This window comes from Pleurodeles waltl, chromosome 12 (genome assembly GCF_031143425.1).
Source record: "Pleurodeles waltl isolate 20211129_DDA chromosome 12, aPleWal1.hap1.20221129, whole genome shotgun sequence".
Taxonomy (NCBI): domain Eukaryota; kingdom Metazoa; phylum Chordata; class Amphibia; order Caudata; family Salamandridae; genus Pleurodeles; species Pleurodeles waltl.
In genome coordinates, this window is record NC_090451.1 from 60,663,874 (window position 1) to 60,684,518 (window position 20,645).

The window sequence follows — 20,645 nt, forward strand, 5'->3', positions numbered from 1 at the left end:
CACGGTCCATCTGTGCACTGCAGCTAGGGGACCCACTCCTCCCAGTACATGCAGAGTCTACACTGGCTCTGCAATGCCAGTAGCATGTTTTTTCTGCCTTTCGGCACCCAGCCTGTACCATATGGAAACAAGATTCATGGTTCACCTGCACATTGAGAACTGAAACCATGGTTGAAAGAAAGACAGTCTGTGTCTTGATCTGCCCACACGCTTTTCCTTTAGCTCTCAGTGTTGAAAGAAGATGCACCCACCCTTCCTGGTGGAAAACAATCCTGAGTGCGACTGACAACAGTCTTGGGCACCATGGCATAGGTAGATAAGATGTGTGATTTTTGCCAAATGTAGTGCTCATTTTTTTTCATTTTGAATTTTGTAAAAGGTTACGAAGTCCTTCAACATCATGTATTTGCTATCACTACGTTTTTGTTCCCAAAGAGGCAAACACTAATTTTTAAATCAAAACGTAATCTTTGCATGTAACCTGCTGCTTGGAGTGATCCGGTGTAAGTTCTTCTTAGCACAGTGGCCATCTCTAGCCAGGGCTCTTGGGTCTGAGTCACAGGAGGACCCTTGAAGTCAATGTTGCACCAGAAACTTTCAGATTCGCCGCAGTAAGGAAACTGTAGGGAAACGTGCTGTGTGTAGGTGGCACCTCTTGGAGACATTTGGATGCTGCTGCTTTCACGTCTGTGATGGGGCCACTGGGTCGCTCAGAGATGCTCTTCTGAGAGAGATTGACCAATATAAAGAAGAGCGAGCTGGATCTCGTGGCTAGACGTGCTCGGATTCACAACCGTAATCTAGGTGCAAACCAGGCACAGAACATTGGTTTCCATGCTCTCCCGGCCAATGGCCATAAGAAGCACAGTAGTGGAATTGAGCTGGTAACTGGGTGACCATTTTTATTTTCCCGACAGTTGCTTGGTTGAGTCACTAGCATTCTTGTCGTCTGTCGCTCGCACTCTAGGTGGACGCCATAGATAGGGCCTACCTCTGGTCTCTTGCGCCTCTGCACCAACTGCGAATCTTTGCTCATGCGCGTTGCTCTGTCTTGCTGTGTCTGTCTGCATGCCCACACTGAGAAGGCATCCCTGTACAGCCTTCTGTCTGTCTGTATCTCTCTCTTTCTCTCTCCGGATGACTTTGACTCAGTCCCAGCTTCTGTCTGCATCAAGGCTTGAGGCAGTGCGTCCCCCTCACCTCTGCTGCCATGCACGTGCACCATCACCCAGGCTGACACTCGCACACAGCGGCAGCCTCCAGCTCCCGCGCTCTGCCACAAGGCCCCATCACCACCTTCTCCGCACTTCTGGCAGGCGGCTCTCCCAAAACTCTAAAAATGCATTTAACTAACGGTAATGTATACTTTTCTTTTTGAAGTAGTTGGGTTTTAACTCTTACAAGTACCAGAGACAGTGGGGGAAAGGCCAGAGAAGTTGGGGCCCTAATTTCCATCAATAAGTATACCATTATTACTCCAATGTCCCTGTCATTATTTCCAGGAAATGTTGGTGGGGTAGGTTGGGCATTTACCTATGCGTTTTCCTGCAAAACAAATTCACAACCAGCATTTTGGACATGACAGCTGGAGACGTTAATATGGTAACTTGTGCAGAATTCCTGTCCCAACGAATTTACTTCGAGGGACTTCTCTAACTGAGGTAATCTGGATTCATTCACATGCCCCGCCCCAGAGGGACTGATCCAGGAATACCTGACTTGCTTTATAATTTGATTGGTTCTTACCCCCTTTGCCCACATTGCACGATTCCTGGGTCCTCTCAGATTTGTCCCAAATCAGATTTCGAGAAGTCTGTGGTACTGCAAGAGTTAAAACTACTTCATTGTTAGCAGTCAGTCAGGGTCAGTCTTACTTCCTGGACACTCAACTTTAAGCCTGTAAGAGAGGCAGTGCAGGTGAGTAGTGGTCAGTTCGCAAACACAGCCCACCCTGCCAGCACTCTGCACCTCCCCCACTCCCTGTTTGTGTACTCCACCCCCTCCACACCTTCCCAGGCTGGATCCATAATGGGTAGATTTAGGAGGGTTTCAGTGTAAAGTGCCAGTAGCACATGAAGCCGTGAGATCCTTAATAGCTGTTTCTCACAGGAGGTCTAGTCTCTGGATGGAGAGACTCCTCGCTCCTTGCTTGCCACTAACATTGCTGCCACGGTCCAGCTAAGTGCTGACAGGCTGTCGTTTCCCTCTCCCTACTCACGTCCCAGTTCTCAGAGTGTGGGCGCAGGTTGGGCTGGATTGCGAGTGGAAGCAGAAACCTCCTGTGTGGTTCTGCCAGCATCCTCTGGCAGTCCTCCTTGTTGAGTCACAGTTTTGGATGAAAAACATCTGTCTTCCAGTTGTGTGATGAAGCGATCGAGCATGGAAGACAGGTTCCTGTGGTCTGCCGCGGGGCAGGTGGCACTGGGGCAGGCGCCTGGTGAATGGAAGTGCTCCTTTTGTGCTTCCCACAAGTACAGCCATTGTAAACCCAAAGAGATGAAAGTGAGGTCAGACCAGCTCTGCAGGGGATGCCCACACGCTATAATACTTTGAGTCCCTTATATTTATCCCAATGAGGTGAAATGTGCGAGGGGAGCAGCAACTCTTACTCCCCTTTGCTCAGTCTTGAGTTTTCCAGATGTTCTGAGGCAAAGCCAGGTTGTAGTGGGACCAGAACAAGGGAGGAAGGGGGAATCGGAGAGGCCCAGCAACCCCGCTCCCAGGTCACGGTTCTAGTTTCTCCGTTGCTCTTCGTACTCCAATTCCCCTAACAGGGCTGGTGAACCAAGACGGTTCCTGGCATGCCACACCTTTTCTAAAAGACTCGTATGCCGACCCCCCAGGAGCTGGATCTGACCTCTATCCTTTCTTTCTCTAGCTGGTGGGTAAGAATATTGTTTATGTTAAAGGTAGGTGAAAGGCGGGGTCTCCAAGGGGACAACAATGTCGTTTTTTTTTTTGTTTTTTGTTTTTTCCTTCTTTTCGGTTCATAATTTTTTTGATTTTCTCCCCTAATTACTTTCTTTACGCCCCTTTCTGTTCTAGTTTATTTAGTCTGTTCTGTCTGTTGTTCTGATGGGGGTAGCCAAATGTCCGGCCGCTCCTTTCACAAAAGGAGCTGGACTCTGTAGAATGGGGTAGACTGAGAAGTTACACTGGGCGGGGAGTAGGCAGGGATCAATAAAGGGGTAGGAGAGTTAGCGAACGGCTAAATAAGTAGATGGATGCTGTAAGTAGTCCTTACAGGAGGTAGGCAGGGTTGTTACTAGTTATGTTGTTGTATTTTAGATAGCTAGCTGGGGCGAAGCGCCAGGAGGTTAGAAACGACAGGAAAGAGTCAGTGGGCAGTGAAGAGCTGGTTAACAGAGGAGGAGAGCACAAGATGTGCTAGAAGTAGGCAAAACTGCTTAGGGACTGGTGATTTTTGTCTTGCCTTATGGACGGGTGCAGCTCTGCAGAAAGTATGATCATTTTGTCAAGCGTGTTTCATGTTGTGCTCTGTAAGCTCCCTTCTTTTAGTACTTGAGGATCTTTGTGGGAAAGGACATTTAGGGAGGGGTTAGAGGTGAAGGGATGGGTTTAGCAGCGAGCATGGACAAAGGCATGCTTGACGTGATCCAGCGGGGTAGAGCGATGCCTTGGTAGGGCTGGAGGAGAGATGACGAACGGTAAATGTTACATGAAGGCTAGTGCCACATGGGATGCTGAACGATCTTTGAAAGGATAAGAAGCTGTATTAAAATTAGGAAAAAACATATTCTTGAAAAAAAAAAAAGTGGAAAGCTATATGTAATATATTTTTTTTAATATGTATGCACGGACTTTAATAGATGTGTGTTCATCCTTTTATAAGTCCCCCTGTATTTGTGAAGGAAGCTAGACATTGAGTCCAACAGAGGTATGAGGGTCCACAGTGCACATGTTAAGGTTGTGATGTAGGCGGGTAGTAGTGTCCCACAGGCTCTACTTCATTTGTCCAGGAGTAACAAGGGGTATGAGGTCGCAGCCAGGGCTTTAGCTGCCTAGGAGTAATGTGTCTTGAGTATCAGTCTTTAGCCTCAGTTACACCAGTCATATATTTGCATTAGGCCCTCTGCTTGGTACACATCTGCTCGAAGACTGCGTGTTGGATTAACATCCTAATTGTTGGGAATTCTGTCAGCTGTTGGGGTTCACAATATGCGACTCAGTATTTATCCCCTAACTGTGCTTAGGGAGTTAAGAGTTCACATTTTATCTGCCCCATTAAGAGTTTTTGGGTTTAGAGGTTTATCTCTGCTTGGCACATAAACCGTTTACAAAGGTGAATCGTTTATGTAGGACGTTAGTGGAAGAAAACAACAGTGGGTGACTTGAGACTTCAGCAAACTAGGAGATGGCCAAGGCTTTTTCGAACCACTCTTTTGGAGTGATTTGGCATGAAAGGACTGGATGTTAGTGGTTAATGATGTTCCAGGAACCTCTAAGGTTTCTGTGCTACCCTTCTGCATAAGGGCACATTTGAGAATAAGGTTTGGATAAAAACGAATCTCTTTCCCAGATGAGATAATAAACTAGCATTTGAACATGGGAATGTTTAAAGTTTCACTAAGAGACAATGAGTGCCTAAGGGAAAAAGACTGATATAACCCTTCCAACAATCCATTTTTTTGTCTATTTTTCCAGTTTTAATTGACATCATTCTACCCTCAGCAGTGGAATGTTCTAATAACATTAGAGTCATTCTGCCTTGGGCTATACCATTCATTAAAAGCCCCGTCCTTTTCTCCCAAACACACCTTGGGTGGGCTACAATGCTACTTTAAGGGCTCTTGATAAGGGATCTTGATATTTAACTCTGGCTAAGAGAAGAATGGGTTAACCTTCCCCTTAGCCAAGGGGTAAACCTGCTGGTAACTGAGGCTGTTTGATTCGGTAAGGCAAGAGTTCATTTCTACTAATGCCTGTTAAAAGGTTAAACCACTGACGAGAGTACAGTGTTCAACTGTAACTGATGGGATAACATAACGTTTCCCTAAAAAAAAAAGATCCCATGAAGGACTGGGTAGGAATCTAACTAGTTAGGCCAGAGAGTTAAACTTGTTTATAATCCAGTAAGCGAAATAACACAATCTCAGTAAACAGAGTAGTAAAACATCTTCTGCGGGATTGTTTCCATTCCTACTATAGAGAGAGCAAGGCCAGAAAGTCAAGTACTGTTAAGTAAGCGTGGCAGATAAATGCCAACTGAAGGGCAAAGATCAAATTCACCAGCAGGGGAAGTACATAATACCACTGGAGAATGGGAGGCAGTGTGTAACGAACCTGTTAGGATCTCCAATGGATACATTCCCCCCCACATTGTTCCCCGAAGCCCATGCTGAGGTTTCTTTTATTATAATTTGCAACATTTAAGTTCTGTCTCTTAAATTTAATTTTTGTTTTGCGTTTTAGACTTAAGTTATTCTCCTTCCTAAACCGAACTCCTTTGTATGTTTTTATTTTATTTTGAGTTTTTGTTATCTTTTCTTTTCTTTTTTTATCTTTCCCATCTTTTGTTTTCTCCCCCTTCTCCCCACTCCCTCTGAACTATTCCCTTAACAGAGCCGTCCGCACCCCCTCAGGAAGTAAAGTGTGTCAGCACCAGGTCCACCGCAATTCTGGTAAGTTGGCGCCCACCACCGGTCGCAAGCCAAAACGGAGACCTGGCCGGATACAGTGTGCACTACAGAGCGCTGGATGCAGAGGACACCGAGCCCAAGGAGGTGGCCCAGATCTCACCGGACACTCACCAAGTGCTGCTGGAATCGTTGGAAAAGTGGACTGACTACCGGATCACTGTGGCTGCACACACGGAGGTGGGACCAGGGCCCGAAAGTCTGCCCATCATCACCCGCACCGATGAAGATGGTAATTTCCACTTTAGATTATTCTAACCAAATGTGAACTCCCTAGAACTATTGTTTTATGTTGCCAGAACTAGATAATGATGAACTGCTAACACCTCCCGTTACTCCCAATTTCTCTAGGGCAGGTTTATCCCACAGGAGGGGATGCAGGTATCAGATGTGCATTCCTTAAACAATGCTGCAAGGAGTGTGTTGGCATAAGTGGGAGGCTCTCTGGGTTGGTTATCGGTAGACTATTCCCCAGTCACTTTCCTTCTCTCCTGTGAGGGTGACCCCACTCCACTTTTGCATCCCAAAACCTCCATGTCTGCTTCCAAGTTATATGATAATGCTTAATGTCAAACATATGCTATGACCCCAACCCAGCAGCTGAGCATTACTGTCTGCCAGGCGTGCTGTCTGCTTTTATCAGATTATTTCTGGTCCTCAATTGAATTGTGGACTTTGGTTTTATATGTTTCACACTTCAACTGTTACATCACGGGTGCAGGGGTTAACAGCCCAGATTCACATATCCCAATGAGGCACTAGGCTAGGGGCGTAAACCATCCTTGATGACTTCATGCCAGCCTCCAACTGGCCTGTGATTAGCACTGGCGAGGCAAGCAATGTTCTCCCACTCAAAACAGACAGACCTACTGTAGGAAGTTGGCTCTGTATGTGCTATTTCAAAGTAAGGAATAGCATGCACAGAGTCCAAGGGTTCCCCTTAGAGGTAAAATAGTGGTAAAAAGAGATAATACTAATGCTCTATTTTGTGGTAGTGTGGTCGAGCAGTAGGCTTATCCAAGGAGTAGTGTTAAGCATTTGTTGTACATACACATAGACAATAAGTGAGGTACACACACTCAGAGACAAATCCAGCCAATAGGTTTTTGTATAGAAAAATATCTTTTCTTAGTTTATTTTAAGAACCACAGGTTCAAATTTAACATGTAATATCTTGTTTGAAAGGTATTGCAGGTAAGTACATTAGGAACTTTGAATCATTTCAATTGCATGTATACTTTTCAAGTTATTGACAAATAGCTACTTTAAAAGTGGACACTTAGTGCAATTTTCACAGTTCCTGGGGGAGGTAAGTTTTTGTTAGTTTTACCAGGTAAGTAGGACACTTACAGGGTTCAGTTCTTGGTCCAAGGTAGCCCACCGTTGGGGGTTCAGAGCAACCCCAAAGTCACCACACCAGCAGCTCAGGGCCGGTCAGGTGCAGAGTTCAAAGTGGTGCCCAAAACACATAGGCTAGAATGGAGAGAAGGGGGTGCCCAGGTTCTGGTCTGCTTGCAGGTAAGTACCCGCGTCTTCGGAGGGCAGACCAGAGGGGTTTTGTAGGGCACCGGGGGGGACACAAGCCCACACAGAAATTTCACCCTCAGCAGCGCGGGGGCGGCCGGGTGCAGTGTAGAAACAAGCGTCGGGTTCGCAATGTTAGTCAATGAGAGATCAAGGGATCTCTTCAGCGCTGCAGGCAGGCAAGGGGGGGCTTCCTCGGGGAAACCTCCACTTGGGCAAGGGATAGGGACTCCTGGGGGTCACTTCTCCAGTGAAAGTCCGGTCCTTCAGGTCCTGGGGGCTGCGGGTGCAGGGTCTCTCCCAGGCGTCGGGACTTTGGATTCAAAGAGTCGCGGTCAGGGGAAGCCTCGGGATTCCCTCTGCAGGCGGCGCTGTGGGGGCTCAGGGGGGACAGGTTTTGGTACTCACAGTATCAGAGTAGTCCTGGGGTCCCTCCTGAGGTGTCGGATCTCCACCAGCCGAGTCGGGGTCGCCGGGTGCAGTGTTGCAAGTCTCACGCTTCTTGCGGGGAGCTTGCAGGGTTCTTTCAAGGCTGCTGGAAACGAAGTTGCAGCCTTTCTTGGAGCAGGTCCGCTGTCCTCGGGAGTCTCTTGTCTTTTCGAAGCAGGGGCAGTCCTCAGAGGATGTCGAGGTCGCTGGTCCCTTTGGAAGGCGTCGCTGGAGCAGGATCTTTGGAAGGCAGGAGACAGGCCGGTGAGTTTCTGGAGCCAAGGCAGGTGTCGTCTTCTGGTCTTCCTCTGCAGGGGTTTTCAGCTAGGCAGTCCTTCTTCTTGTAGTTGCAGGAATCTAATTTTCTAGGGTTCAGGGTAGCCCTTAAATACTAAATTTAAGGGCGTGTTTAGGTCTGGGGGGTTAGTAGCCAATGGCTACTAGCCCTGAGGGTGGGTACACCCTCTTTGTGCCTCCTCCCAAGGGGAGGGGGTCACAATCCTAACCCTATTGGGGGAATCCTCCATCTGCAAGATGGAGGATTTCTAAAAGTCAGAGTCACCTCAGCTCAGGACACCTTAGGGGCTGTCCTGACTGGCCAGTGACTCCTCCTTGTTGCTTTCTTTGTTCCCTCCAGCCTTGCCGCCAAAAGTGGGGGCCGTGGCCGGAGGGGGCGGGCAACTCCACTAAGCTGGAGTGCCCTGCTGGGCTGTGACAAAGGGGTGAGCCTTTGAGGCTCACCGCCAGGTGTTACAGCTCCTGCCTGGGGGAGGTGTTAGCATCTCCACCCAGTGCAGGCTTTGTTACTGGCCTCAGAGTGACAAAGGCACTCTCCCCATGGGGCCAGCAACATGTCTCTGGTGTGGCAGGCTGCTGGAACTAGTCAGCCTACACAGACAGTCGGTTAAGTTTCAGGGGGCACCTCTAAGGTGCCCTCTGGGGTGTATTTTGCAATAAAATGTACACTGGCATCAGTGTGCATTTATTGTGCTGAGAAGTTTGATACCAAACTTCCCAGTTTTCAGTGTACCCATTATGGTGCTGTGGAGTTCGTGTTTGACAGACTCCCAGACCATATACTCTTATAGCTACCCTGCACTTACAATGTCTAAGGTTTTGTTTAGACACTGTAGGGGTAACATGCTCATGCACTGGTACCCTCACCTATGGTATAGTGCACCCTGCCTTAGGGCTGCAAGGCCTGCTAGAGGGGTGTCTTACCTATACTGCATAGGCAGTGAGAGGCTGGCATGGCACCCTGAGGGGAGTGCCATGTCGACTTACTCGTTTTGTCCTCACTAGCACACACAAGCTGGCAAGCAGTGTGTCTGTGCTGAGTGAGAGGTCTCCAGGGTGGCATAAGACATGCTGCAGCCCTTAGAGACCTTCCTTGGCATCAGGGCCCTTGGTACTAGAAGTACCTGTTACAAGGGACTTATCTGGATGCCAGGCTCTGCCAATTGTGGATACAAAAGTACAGGTTAGGGAAAGAACGCTGGGGCCTGGTTAGCAGGCCTCAGCACACTTTCAATTGTAAACATAGCATCAGCAAAGGCAAAAAGTCAGGGGGCAACCATGCCAAGGAGGCATTTCCTTACACAACCCCCCCCAAACGAAAGAGGATGAGACTAACCTTTCCCAAGAGAGTCTTCATTTTCTAAGTGGAAGAACCTGGAAAGGCCATCTGCATTGGCATGGGCAGTCCCAGGTCTGTGTTCCACTATAAAGTCCATTCCCTGTAGGGAGATGGACCACCTCAACAATTTAGGATTTTCACCTTTCATTTGCATCAGCCATTTGAGAGGTCTGTGGTCAGTTTGAACTAGGAAGTGAGTCCCAAAGAGGTATGGTCTCAGCTTCTTCAGGGACCAAACCACAGCAAAGGCCTCCCTCTCAATGGCACTCCAACGCTGCTCCCTGGGGAGTAACCTCCTGCTAATGAAAGCAACAGGCTGGTCAAGGCCATCATCATTTGTTTGGGACAAAACTGCCCCTATCCCATGTTCAGAGGCATCAGTCTGCACAATGAACTGCTTAGAATAATCTGGAGCTTTTAGAACTGGTGCTGAGCACATTGCTTGTTTCAGGGTGTCAAAGGCCTGTTGGCATTCCACAGTCCAGTTCACTTTCTTGGGCATTTTCTTGGAGGTGAGTTCAGCGAGGGCTGTCACAATGGATCCATATCCCTTCACAAACCTCCTGTAATACCCAGTCAAGCCAAGGAATGCCCTGACTTGAGTCTGGGTTTTTGGAGCTACCCAGTCCAGAATAGTCTGGATCTTGGGTTGGAGTGGCTGAACTTGGCCTCCACCTACAAGGTGTCCCAAGTAAACCACAGTTCCCTGCCCTATCTGGCATTTGGATGCCTTGATAGAGAGGCCTGCAGATTGCAGAGCCTTCAAAACCTTCCTCAGGTGGACCAGGTGATCCTGCCAGGTGGAGCTAAAGACAGCAATATCATCAAGATAAGCTGTGCTAAAGGACTCCAAGCCAGCAAGGACTTGATTCACCAACCTTTGGAAGGTGGCAGGGGCATTCTTTAAACCAAAGGGCATAACAGTAAACTGATAATGCCCATCAGGTGTGGAGAATGCTGTTTTCTCTTTTGCTCCAGGTGCCATTTTTATTTGCCAGTACCCTGCTGTCAAGTCAAAGGTACTTAAGAATTTGGCAGCACCTAATTTATCTATGAGCTCACCAGCTCTTGGAATTGGATGAGCATCTGTCTTGGTGACAGAATTGAGCCCTCTGTAGTCCACACAAAACCTCATCTCTTTCTTTCCATCTTTGGTGTGAGGTTTGGGGACTAAGACCACTGGGCTAGCCCAGGGGCTGTCAGAGCGCTCAATTACTCCCAATTCCAGCATCTTGTGGACTTCCACCTTGATGCTTTCCTTAACATGGTCAGATTGTCTAAAGATGTTGTTCTTGACAGGCATGCTGTCTCCTGTGTCCACATCATGGGTACACAGGTGTGTCTGACCAGGGGTTAAGGAGAAGAGTTCAGGAAACTGTTGTAGGACTCTCCTACAATCAGCTTGCTGTTGGCCAGAGAGGGTGTCTGAGTAGATCACTCCATCTACTGTGCCATCTTTTGGGTCTGATGACAGAAGATCAGGGAGAGGTTCACTCTCTGCCTCCTGATCCTCATCTGTTACCATCAACATATTCACATCAGCCCTGTCATGGAAGAGCTTAAGGCGGTTCACATGGATCACCCTCTTGGGGCTCCTGCTTGTGCCCAGGTCCACCAGGTAGGTGACCTGACTCTTCCTTTCTAGTACTGGGTAAGGGCCACTCCATTTGTCCTGGAGTGCCCTGGGAGCCACAGGCTCCAGAACCCAGACTTTCTGCCCTGGTTGGAACTCAACCAGTGCAGCCTTTTGGTCATACCAAAACTTCTGGAGCTGTTGGCTGGCCTCAAGGTTTTTGGTTGCCTTTTCCATGTACTCTGCCATTCTAGAGCGAAGGCCAAGTACATAGTCCACTATGTCTTGTTTAGGCTCATGGAGAGGTCTCTCCCAGCCTTCTTTAACAAGAGCAAGTGGTCCTCTTACAGGATGACCAAACAGAAGTTCAAAGGGTGAGAATCCTACTCCCTTCTGTGGCACCTCTCTGTAAGCGAAAAGCAGACATGGCAAGAGGACATCCCATCTCCTTTTGAGTTTTTCTGGGAGCCCCATGATCATGCCCTTTAATGTCTTGTTGAATCTCTCAACTAAGCCATTAGTTTGTGGATGGTAAGGTGTAGTGAATTTATAAGTCACTCCACACTCATTCCACATATGTTTCAGGTATGCTGACATGAAGTTGGTACCTCTGTCAGATACCACCTCCTTAGGGAAACCCACTCTGGTAAAGATACCAATGAGGGCCTTGGCTACTGCAGGGGCAGTAGTCGACCTAAGGGGAATAGCTTCAGGATACCTGGTAGCATGATCCACTACTACCAGGATATACATATTTCCTGAGGCTGTGGGAGGTTCCAGTGGACCAACTATGTCCACACCCACTCTTTCAAAGGGGACCCCCACCACTGGAAGTGGAATGAGGGGGGCCTTTGGGTGCCCACCTGTCTTACCACTGGCTTGACAGGTGGGGCAGGAGAGGCAAAACTCCTTAACCATGTTGGACATATTGGGCCAGTAGAAGTGGTTGACTAACCTCTCCCACGTCTTGGTTTGTCCCAAATGTCCAGCAAGGGGAATGTCATGGGCCAATGTTAGGATGAACTCTCTAAACAGCTGAGGCACTACCACTCTCCTAGTGGCACCAGGTTTGGGGTCTCTGGCCTCAGTGTACAGGAGTCCATCTTCCCAATAGACCCTATGTGTTCCATTTTTCTTGCCCTTGGACTCTTCAGCAGCTTGCTGCCTAAGGCCTTCAAGAGAGGGACAGGTTTCTTGTCCCTTACACAGCTCCTCCCTTGAGGGTCCCCCTGGGCCTAAGAGCTCAACCTGATAAGGTTCAAGCCCCAAAGGCTCAGTTCCCTCAGAGGGCAGAACTTCTTCCTGAGAAGAGAGGTTCCCTTTCTTTTGCTGTGTTGCAGTTGGTTTCCCAACTGACTTTCCTGTTCTCTTGGTAGGCTGGGCCATTCTTCCAGACTCCAGCTCTACTTGTTCACCCTGTGCCTTGCATTGTGCTCTTGTTTTCACACACACCAGTTCAGGGATACCCAGCATTGCTGCATGGGTTTTTAGTTCTACCTCAGCCCATGCTGAGGACTCCAGGTCATTTCCAAGCAGACAGTCCACTGGGATATTTGAGGAGACCACCACCTGTTTCAGGCCATTGACCCCTCCCCATTCTAAAGTAACCATTGCCATGGGATGTACTTTTCTCTGATTGTCAGCGTTGGTGACTGTGTAAGTTTTTCCAGTCAGGTATTGGCCAGGGGAAACCAGTTTCTCTGTCACCATGGTGACACTGGCACCTGTATCCCTCAGGCCCTCTATTCTAGTCCCATTAATTAAGAGTTGCTGTCTGTATTTTTGCATGTTAGGCGGCCAGACAGCTAGTGTGGCTAAATCCACCCCACCCTCAGAAACTAGAGTAGCTTCAGTGTGGACCCTGATTTGCTCTGGGCACACTGTTGATCCCACTTGGAGACTAGCCATACCAGTGTTACCTGGATGGGAGTTTGGGGTGGAACCTTTCTTGGGACAGGCCTTGTCTCCAGTTTGGTGTCCATGCTGTTTACAGCTATGACACCAGGCCTTTTTGGGATCAAAGTTTTTACCCTTGTACCCATTGTTTTGTGAAGAGGCTCTGGGCCCACCCTCCTGTGCAGGTTTTTGGGGGCCTGTAGAAGACTCTTTACTATTTTTAGTTTTGGTTGTCTCATCACTCTTCCCCTGGGGAGTCTTTGTGACCCCTTTCTTTTGGTCACCCCCTGTTGAAGTCTTGGACACCCTTGTCTTGACCCAATGGTCCGCCTTCTTTCCCAATTCTTGGGGAGAAATTGGTCCTAGGTCTACCAGATGCTGATGCAGTTTATCATTGAAACAATTACTTAACAGGTGTTCTTTCACAAATAAATTGTACAGCCCATCATAATTACTTACACCACTGCCTTGAATCCAACCATCTAGTGTTTTCACTGAGTAGTCTACAAAGTCAACCCAGGTCTGGCTCGAGGATTTTTGAGCCACCCTGAATCTAATCCTATACTCCTCAGTGGAGAATCCAAAGCCCTCAATCAGGGTACCCTTCATGAGGTCATAAGATTCTGCATCTTGTCCAGAGAGTGTGAGGAGTCTATCCCTACACTTTCCTGTGAACATTTCCCAAAGGAGAGCACCCCAGTGAGATCTGTTCACTTTTCTGGTTACACAAGCCCTCTCAAAAGCTGTGAACCATTTGGTGATGTCATCACCATCTTCATATTTAGTTACAATCCCTTTAGGGATTTTCAACATGTCAGGAGAATCTCTGACCCTATTTATGTTGCTGCCACCATTGATGGGTCCTAGGCCCATCTCTTGTCTTTCCCTCTCTATGGCTAGGATCTGTCTTTCCAAAGCCAATCTTTTGGCCATCCTGGCTAACTGGATGTCCTCTTCACTGGGGTTATCCTCAGTGATTTCAGAGGTGTTGGTCTCTCCTGTGAGGGAACCAGCATCTCTGACTATTATTTTTGGAGTCAGGGTTTGAGGGACCCTGTTCTCCCTAGATAGGACTGGTAGGGGGGAATTGTCCTCCAAGTCACTATCCTCTTCCTCTGAGTTGCCACCCTCAGAGGGGTTGGCCTTTTCAAACTCTGCCAAAAGCTCCTGGAGCTGTATTTTGGTAGGTTTGGGGCCCATTGTTATTTTCTTTATTTTACAGAGTGACCTTAGCTCCCTCATCTTAAGATGGAGGTAAGGTGTGGTGTCGAGTTCCACCACAGTCACATCTGTGCTAGACATTTTGCTTCTAAAAGTTGGAATACTTTTTAAGAATCTACAACTGGTTCTAGAATCTAATTCAAACTTTTACAAACTTTTAAACTCTAAAAGAAATGCTAAACAGGATCTAACACAAGGCCCTAGCAGGTCTTTTAAGAATTTAGAAAACTTTTCAAATTGCAAAAATCAATTTCTAATGACAATTTTGGAATTTGTCGTGTGATCAGGTATTGGCTGAGTAGTCCAGCAAATGCAAAGTCTTGTACCCCACCGCTGATCCACCAATGTAGGAAGTTGGCTCTGTATGTGCTATTTCAAAGTAAGGAATAGCATGCACAGAGTCCAAGGGTTCCCCTTAGAGGTAAAATAGTGGTAAAAAGAGATAATACTAATGCTCTATTTTGTGGTAGTGTGGTCGAGCAGTAGGCTTATCCAAGGAGTAGTGTTAAGCATTTGTTGTACATACACCTAGACAATAAGTGAGGTACACACACTCAGAGACAAATCCAGCCAATAGGTTTTCGTATAGAAAAATATCTTTTCTTAGTTTATTTTAAGAACCACAGGTTCAAATTTAACATGTAATATCTTGTTTGAAAGGTATTGCAGGTAAGTACATTAGGAACTTTGAATCATTTCAATTGCATGTATACTTTTCAAGTTATTGACAAATAGCTACTTTAAAAGTGGACACTTAGTGCAATTTTCACAGTTCCTGGGGGAGGTAAGTTTTTGTTAGTTTTACCAGGTAAGTAGGACACTTACAGGGTTCAGTTCTTGGTCCAAGGTAGCCCACCGTTGGGGGTTCAGAGCAACCCCAAAGTCACCACACCAGCAGCTCAGGGCCGGTCAGGTGCAGAGTTCAAAGTGGTGCCCAAAACACATAGGCTAGAATGGAGAGAAGGGGGTGCCCCGGTTCTGGTCTGCTTGCAGATAAGTACCCGCGTCTTCGGAGGGCAGACCAGAGGGGTTTTGTAGGGCACCGGGGGGGACACAAGCCCACACAGAAATTTCACCCTCAGCAGCGCGGGGGCGGCCGGGTGCAGTGTAGAAACAAGCGTCGGGTTCGCAATGTTAGTCAATGAGAGATCAAGGGATCTCTTCAGCGCTGCAGGCAGGCAAGGGGGGGCTTCCTCGGGGAAACCTCCACTTGGGCAAGGGATAGGGACTCCTGGGGGTCACTTCTCCAGTGAAAGTCCGGTCCTTCAGGTCCTGGGGGCTGCGGGTGCAGGGTCTCTCCCAGGCGTCGGGACTTTGGATTCAAAGAGTCGCGGTCAGGGGAAGCCTCAGGATTCCCTCTGCAGGCGGCGCTGTGGGGGCTCAGGGGGGACAGGTTTTGGTACTCACAGTATCAGAGTAGTCCTGGGGTCCCTCCTGAGGTGTCGGATCTCCACCAGCCGAGTCGGGGTCGCCGGGTGCAGTGTTGCAAGTCTCACGCTTCTTGCGGGGAGCTTGCAGGGTTCTTTCAAGGCTGCTGGAAACGAAGTTGCAGCCTTTCTTGGAGCAGGTCCGCTGTCCTCGGGAGTTTCTTGTCTTTTCGAAGCAGGGGCAGTCCTCAGAGGATGTCGAGGTCGCTGGTCCCTTTGGAAGGCGTCGCTGGAGCAGGATCTTTGGAAGGCAGGAGACAGGCCGGTGAGTTTCTGGAGCCAAGGCAGGTGTCGTCTTCTGGTCTTCCTCTGCAGGGGTTTTCAGCTAGGCAGTCCTTCTTCTTGTAGTTGCAGGAATCTAATTTTCTAGGGTTCAGGGTAGCCCTTAAATACTAAATTTAAGGGCGTGTTTAGGTCTGGGGGGTTAGTAGCCAATGGCTACTAGCCCTGAGGGTGGGTACACCCTCTTTGTGCCTCCTCCCAAGGGGAGGGGGTCACAATCCTAACCCTATTGGGGGAATCCTCCATCTGCAAGATGGAGGATTTCTAAAAGTCAGAGTCACCTCAGCACAGGACACCTTAGGGGCTGTCCTGACTGGCCAGTGACTCCTCCTTGTTGCTTTCTTTGTTCCCTCCAGCCTTGCCGCCAAAAGTGGGGGCCGTGGCCGGAGGGGGCGGGCAACTCCACTAAGCTGGAGTGCCCTGCTGGGCTGTGACAAAGGGGTGAGCCTTTGAGGCTCACCGCCAGGTGTTACAGCTCCTGCCTGGGGGAGGTGTTAGCATCTCCACCCAGTGCAGGCTTTGTTACTGGCCTCAGAGTGACAAAGGCACTCTCCCCATGGGGCCAGCAACATGTCTCTGGTGTGGCAGGCTGCTGGAACTAGTCAGCCTACACAGACAGTCGGTTAAGTTTCAGGGGGCACCTCTAAGGTGCCCTCTGGGGTGTATTTTGCAATAAAATGTACACTGGCATCAGTGTGCATTTATTGTGCTGAGAAGTTTGATACCAAACTTCCCAGTTTTCAGTGTAGCCATTATGGTGCTGTGGAGTTCGTGTTTGACAGACTCCCAGACCATATACTCTTATAGCTACCCTGCACTTACAATGTCTAAGGTTTTGTTTAGACACTGTAGGGGTACCATGCTCATGCACTGGTACCCTCACCTATGGTATAGTGCACCCTGCCTTAGGGCTGCAAGGCCTGCTAGAGGGGTGTCTTACCTATACTGCATAGGCAGTGAGAGGCTGGCATGGCACCCTGAGGGGAGTGCCATGTCGACTTACTCGTTTTGTCCTCACTAGCACACACAAGCTGGCAAGCAGTGTGTCTGTGCTGAGTGAGAGGTCTCCAGGGTGGCATAAGACATGCTGCAGCCCTTAGAGACCTTCCTTGGCATCAGGGCCCTTGGTACTAGAAGTACCAGTTACAAGGGACTTATCTGGATGCCAGGCTCTGCCAATTGTGGATACAAAAGTACAGGTTAGGGAAAGAACACTGGTGCTGGGGCCTGGTTAGCAGGCCTCAGCACACTTTCAATTGTAAACATAGCATCAGCAAAGGCAAAAAGTCAGGGGGCAACCATGCCAAGGAGGCATTTCCTTACACCTACTTTTCAGTTTCAAGATTCAACATAGGTTTTTTGAAAGAGAGATGCACTCCAAATCCGGAAGTGGAAAACCTTGAAGTGTGAGCCCTTGTTTTCTCAGTCTCCAACACTTGGAGTCTGTTGCTCAATTATACCCGGGCAGTAAATCCTAGACATTGCTCGTTGCAGTGCTCCTACCAGGATACTGCAGCTGGGAACCTCACTGACATGGCTCCCTTCGCCTCTGCCATAAAGCAAGCACCGTATGACTTTACTGCAGTACATGCTGATGAAGGATGGAAGTGTAGCTGTAGTAGCATTCACACAAGATGGTGAGGTGGGTACTGCCCACAGTGAAACCCAGAAGCCAGTTCTAGCAGTAAAACTAACCAGACCATCTAGTGATGTGTAGTGTTGAAGTTAAGTTCAGAGTGTCCTGGGCTACATACAACTATGTAGTAGTTCTGCATAACAAATACTGTCTTAATATCTAATTGGAGAGTGAGCCCCTGCAAGATGTGCAGCCATGCAGTACCTGAATAATGCCTTCTCCTAGTCAACACTACTAAAGAAGCATGTAATATGTAGGGGGTCAGAATATGACTACTAATGTACTACCTATGGGTTGATGATCTTACAGATGATCGTAGCCTCTGCAGACAGAGCGCCGGTGACTTTTCGGGGAGGACTGTTGGCTAGAGCTGGGAGAATTGCCAAAGTTCATTTAACTGCCCCTGGTTTAAGGGTGCCAGCTTGTTTCTCATCCATTAAAACTGGGATGGTTTGCACCCCTTTTGAAATAATCTGTTTAATTCAAAGTAATGTGGTCTGCTACCATCCATTGGTTTATGAATATATTCATGTCAGTTGCCAATAGTTTGGTTTGATCAACTGCAATTGGATTGCTGCCTGTCAACTGTGAAAAGATTAGCTCTTACTCGCTGCCGCTGGATTGGTTGCTGTGTGTTGTCATTAAATGTGTTCTTATTCATTGTGAGGGGGGGGGGGTTATTATCTGTTGATGAATTAACTCAATAATGTTATACATATAGCGTAACTAGATTGGTTCTCATACGCTGGAACAAGATTGGGTCTCCACTGAAACTTGAATTATTCCTATTTATTGCCATTGGATTCGCTATCCTGCATTGTACGCAAGTTGTTTACCATCCACTGTCATTTCACTGGCACCCTCCATTATAATTTTATGTTTGCCTGTCAATTCAAGGTGGACTGGATTATATCAACGGAAGTCTGACTGATGCTCATGCATTGGTATTTGATTGGTTCCTGTCCATTGTAAATGAGCTTGATGCCTAGCAATTGTAACTGGGCTTGTGCCCATATTTTGAATGTGGGTTGGCATCCATTTATTAAAGCTGAATTGAATCCATTGAATTGGTCCTGATTCGTTGTAACTGGGTTTTTTGTGACCCACTGTAGCTCGAATGGCTCTCGTACATGGGAACATGATTAGTTCACATCCAGTGTCACAGCATTGGTTCCTTTCACTCCATTAGCACTGGATTGGTTCTTGTCACTGGTTTGGTCCAGGTCCATGGTAACATGATAATTTCTCATTTATGACAGTTGGTTATGCCCCATCCACTGTAATTAGATTGTGCCTATTGATTTACTGGCTGGATTCCCATCAATTGTAAGTAGGTTAGTTCCCATGCACTAATGGGATTGGTTCCCAAACACTGTAACAGGATGGTTTCTTTTTCTTTTTAGGGAAGAATTCCACTCATTAGAAATTGGGTTGGTTCATATTCATTGTAATTTGTTTTCTGTTAATTCTAATTGAATTGGTTTCTATCTGTTCAAACTAGATTACTGCCTATCCAAACTGCCTTTCCTAATCTTTGCGAGGATTGCCTTGATTAAGACTCCCATTTGTCCTGTATATCAGTGAGGGGATTGCTGGGGACACAGACGTGCAGGTTTTCAATAATACTTATTGTTCTTATTTATCCAGTACCCAGTGCCCCACCCAGGAAGGTGGAGGTGGAAGTTCTGAACTCCACCGCCATTGTAGTATTCTGGCGCTCACCCATCCAGAATCGTCAACATGGACAGATCCGCGGCTACCAAGTGCACTATGTCAGGATGGAGAATGGAGAAGCCAGAGGGCTGCCCCAGATCAAAGATGTGATGCTGGCTGATGCCCAGGTGAGTGTGTTCATCCAAATGGCAGAGGTAGGCTGATAAGCCATCTAGGGATCAGTGAGGTGGAATTAATGCAAATAGCAGCTTTGAACTTCTCTGTACTTTCTCCTAAAACTTAGCCAGTCTTACATGTCGGCTAATTGGAAGGCCGCAGGATAGGGGTGTAGACAGTCCACTCATTCTACATTTTCTGCCCACTACTCTTCTTTTCAGTCACCCCTTTGGAAGTTACCAGACTCCTTACCCTTATGCTGCCTCTTTTTCTTTTCTTTCCTTTAACTTCTGTGCTTTCCGCATGTTTCCTCACAGTGGGAAACGGATGACACAACAGAATATGTAAGTAACATGCTGAATGCTGCAAACAAACTCTCACCTGCTTCCTTTCCCATCCCTGTCTCAATCTTGTCCTAGTTTTGTTCAGAATTCCTTGATTTCCCCCCCCCCCTTTCCTGGGAGCATGTGTCCCCCCATGCCTTGAGTTGTCCAATTTGCAGTGTGCAGTGCATGGCGTGTTGTGGATTGATGTGTTTATTCTTATTGTCCTGGGTATGGGTGCGTTGTATGGTAGATTTGGTTTGAGCAGCAAGGTTAAGGCTGTGGTGAACACCCCATGTTAAGAACCTTTAACACCCCCCACCCTAGCACCTGTCATCTTGACTTGATGGGTCCAGATATTTCCCACGTTTCTGCAGACACTCGAGATAAGCAGAAGGTCTAGAATGTGTGATTTTGGAACCAATGGTAGCATTTCAAATATGGGTTTCAGTAAAATTCTGAAATTACCTTTGTTCCAAGTCCAACATGCACTATAGCAGCAGTTGACCAAAACCACAGCAGAACTGTACAATTCAGATTCATTAGTAACTATGGAATTCTGAAATCCAGTGCTTTCCAAATCTGCTATCACACTAAGCAGTGCAAAGTTTGGTTAGGCAACTCGGAAATGCCTCATGAATTGCAACACTGCCTGTCTATTTCTAGGGTGTAAGGATGTTCTCCATATTTGTAATCAGCCTTTCTTGATTTCATCCCTTAACATGTTAGGTTTTTGTGTTTCATATCCATGCCCATGTCTAATCCTCATGTTCTGTAGTCCTATCTTAGTTGGATCTATGGCTATATCACTGCATATATTGGGTCTTTGATTGTTGTATCACTGCCCATGCTTACTTTCTATAAGCTGTTTCTCTGTCCACTTTGGATCTCTAAGGGCAGGGTCCATGCCCACTGTGGCTCTTTAATGATTATATATTGCCTATATTTGGTCACTGGAAGTGGTACCTCTGCCCATGCTGGACAATGACTGCTCAATATGAGCTTTTCCCTGTCAGTGCTTTGTGAGTATGGGCTTACTGGATCTCAGTGAACAATACCCCTGTCCTTACCTCATCTGTATGGAACCATACCAGCTCTCATTCTGTTAAGTATTTGATTAAATTTTGTCCATGTAGTGTTTCTGGGTGTCTATCACTGTCCAAGGGTTCTCTGACAATCCTTTGAAGATCAATCAGCATTCATGTCATGAT

At 47.5% G+C, this 20,645-nt stretch overlaps 1 protein-coding gene across 7 annotated transcripts in view; it reads left to right on the forward strand.

The window, feature by feature from the left end:
* PTPRS (protein tyrosine phosphatase receptor type S) overlaps positions 1–20,645 on the forward strand; it is a 542,831-nt gene that overhangs the window by 319,064 nt on the left and 203,122 nt on the right. For 5 of the 7 annotated variants that reach the window (XM_069215972.1, XM_069215973.1, XM_069215971.1 and 2 more), the window contains exons 11-12: positions 5,584–5,889; positions 18,929–19,122. The exons of the other annotated variants lie outside the window; for them this stretch is intronic. In XM_069215972.1, the coding sequence (XP_069072073.1) occupies positions 5,584–5,889; positions 18,929–19,122 (500 nt within the window). The remainder of the gene's footprint in view (positions 1–5,583; positions 5,890–18,928; positions 19,123–20,645) is intronic. 7 annotated transcript variants of the gene reach the window in all.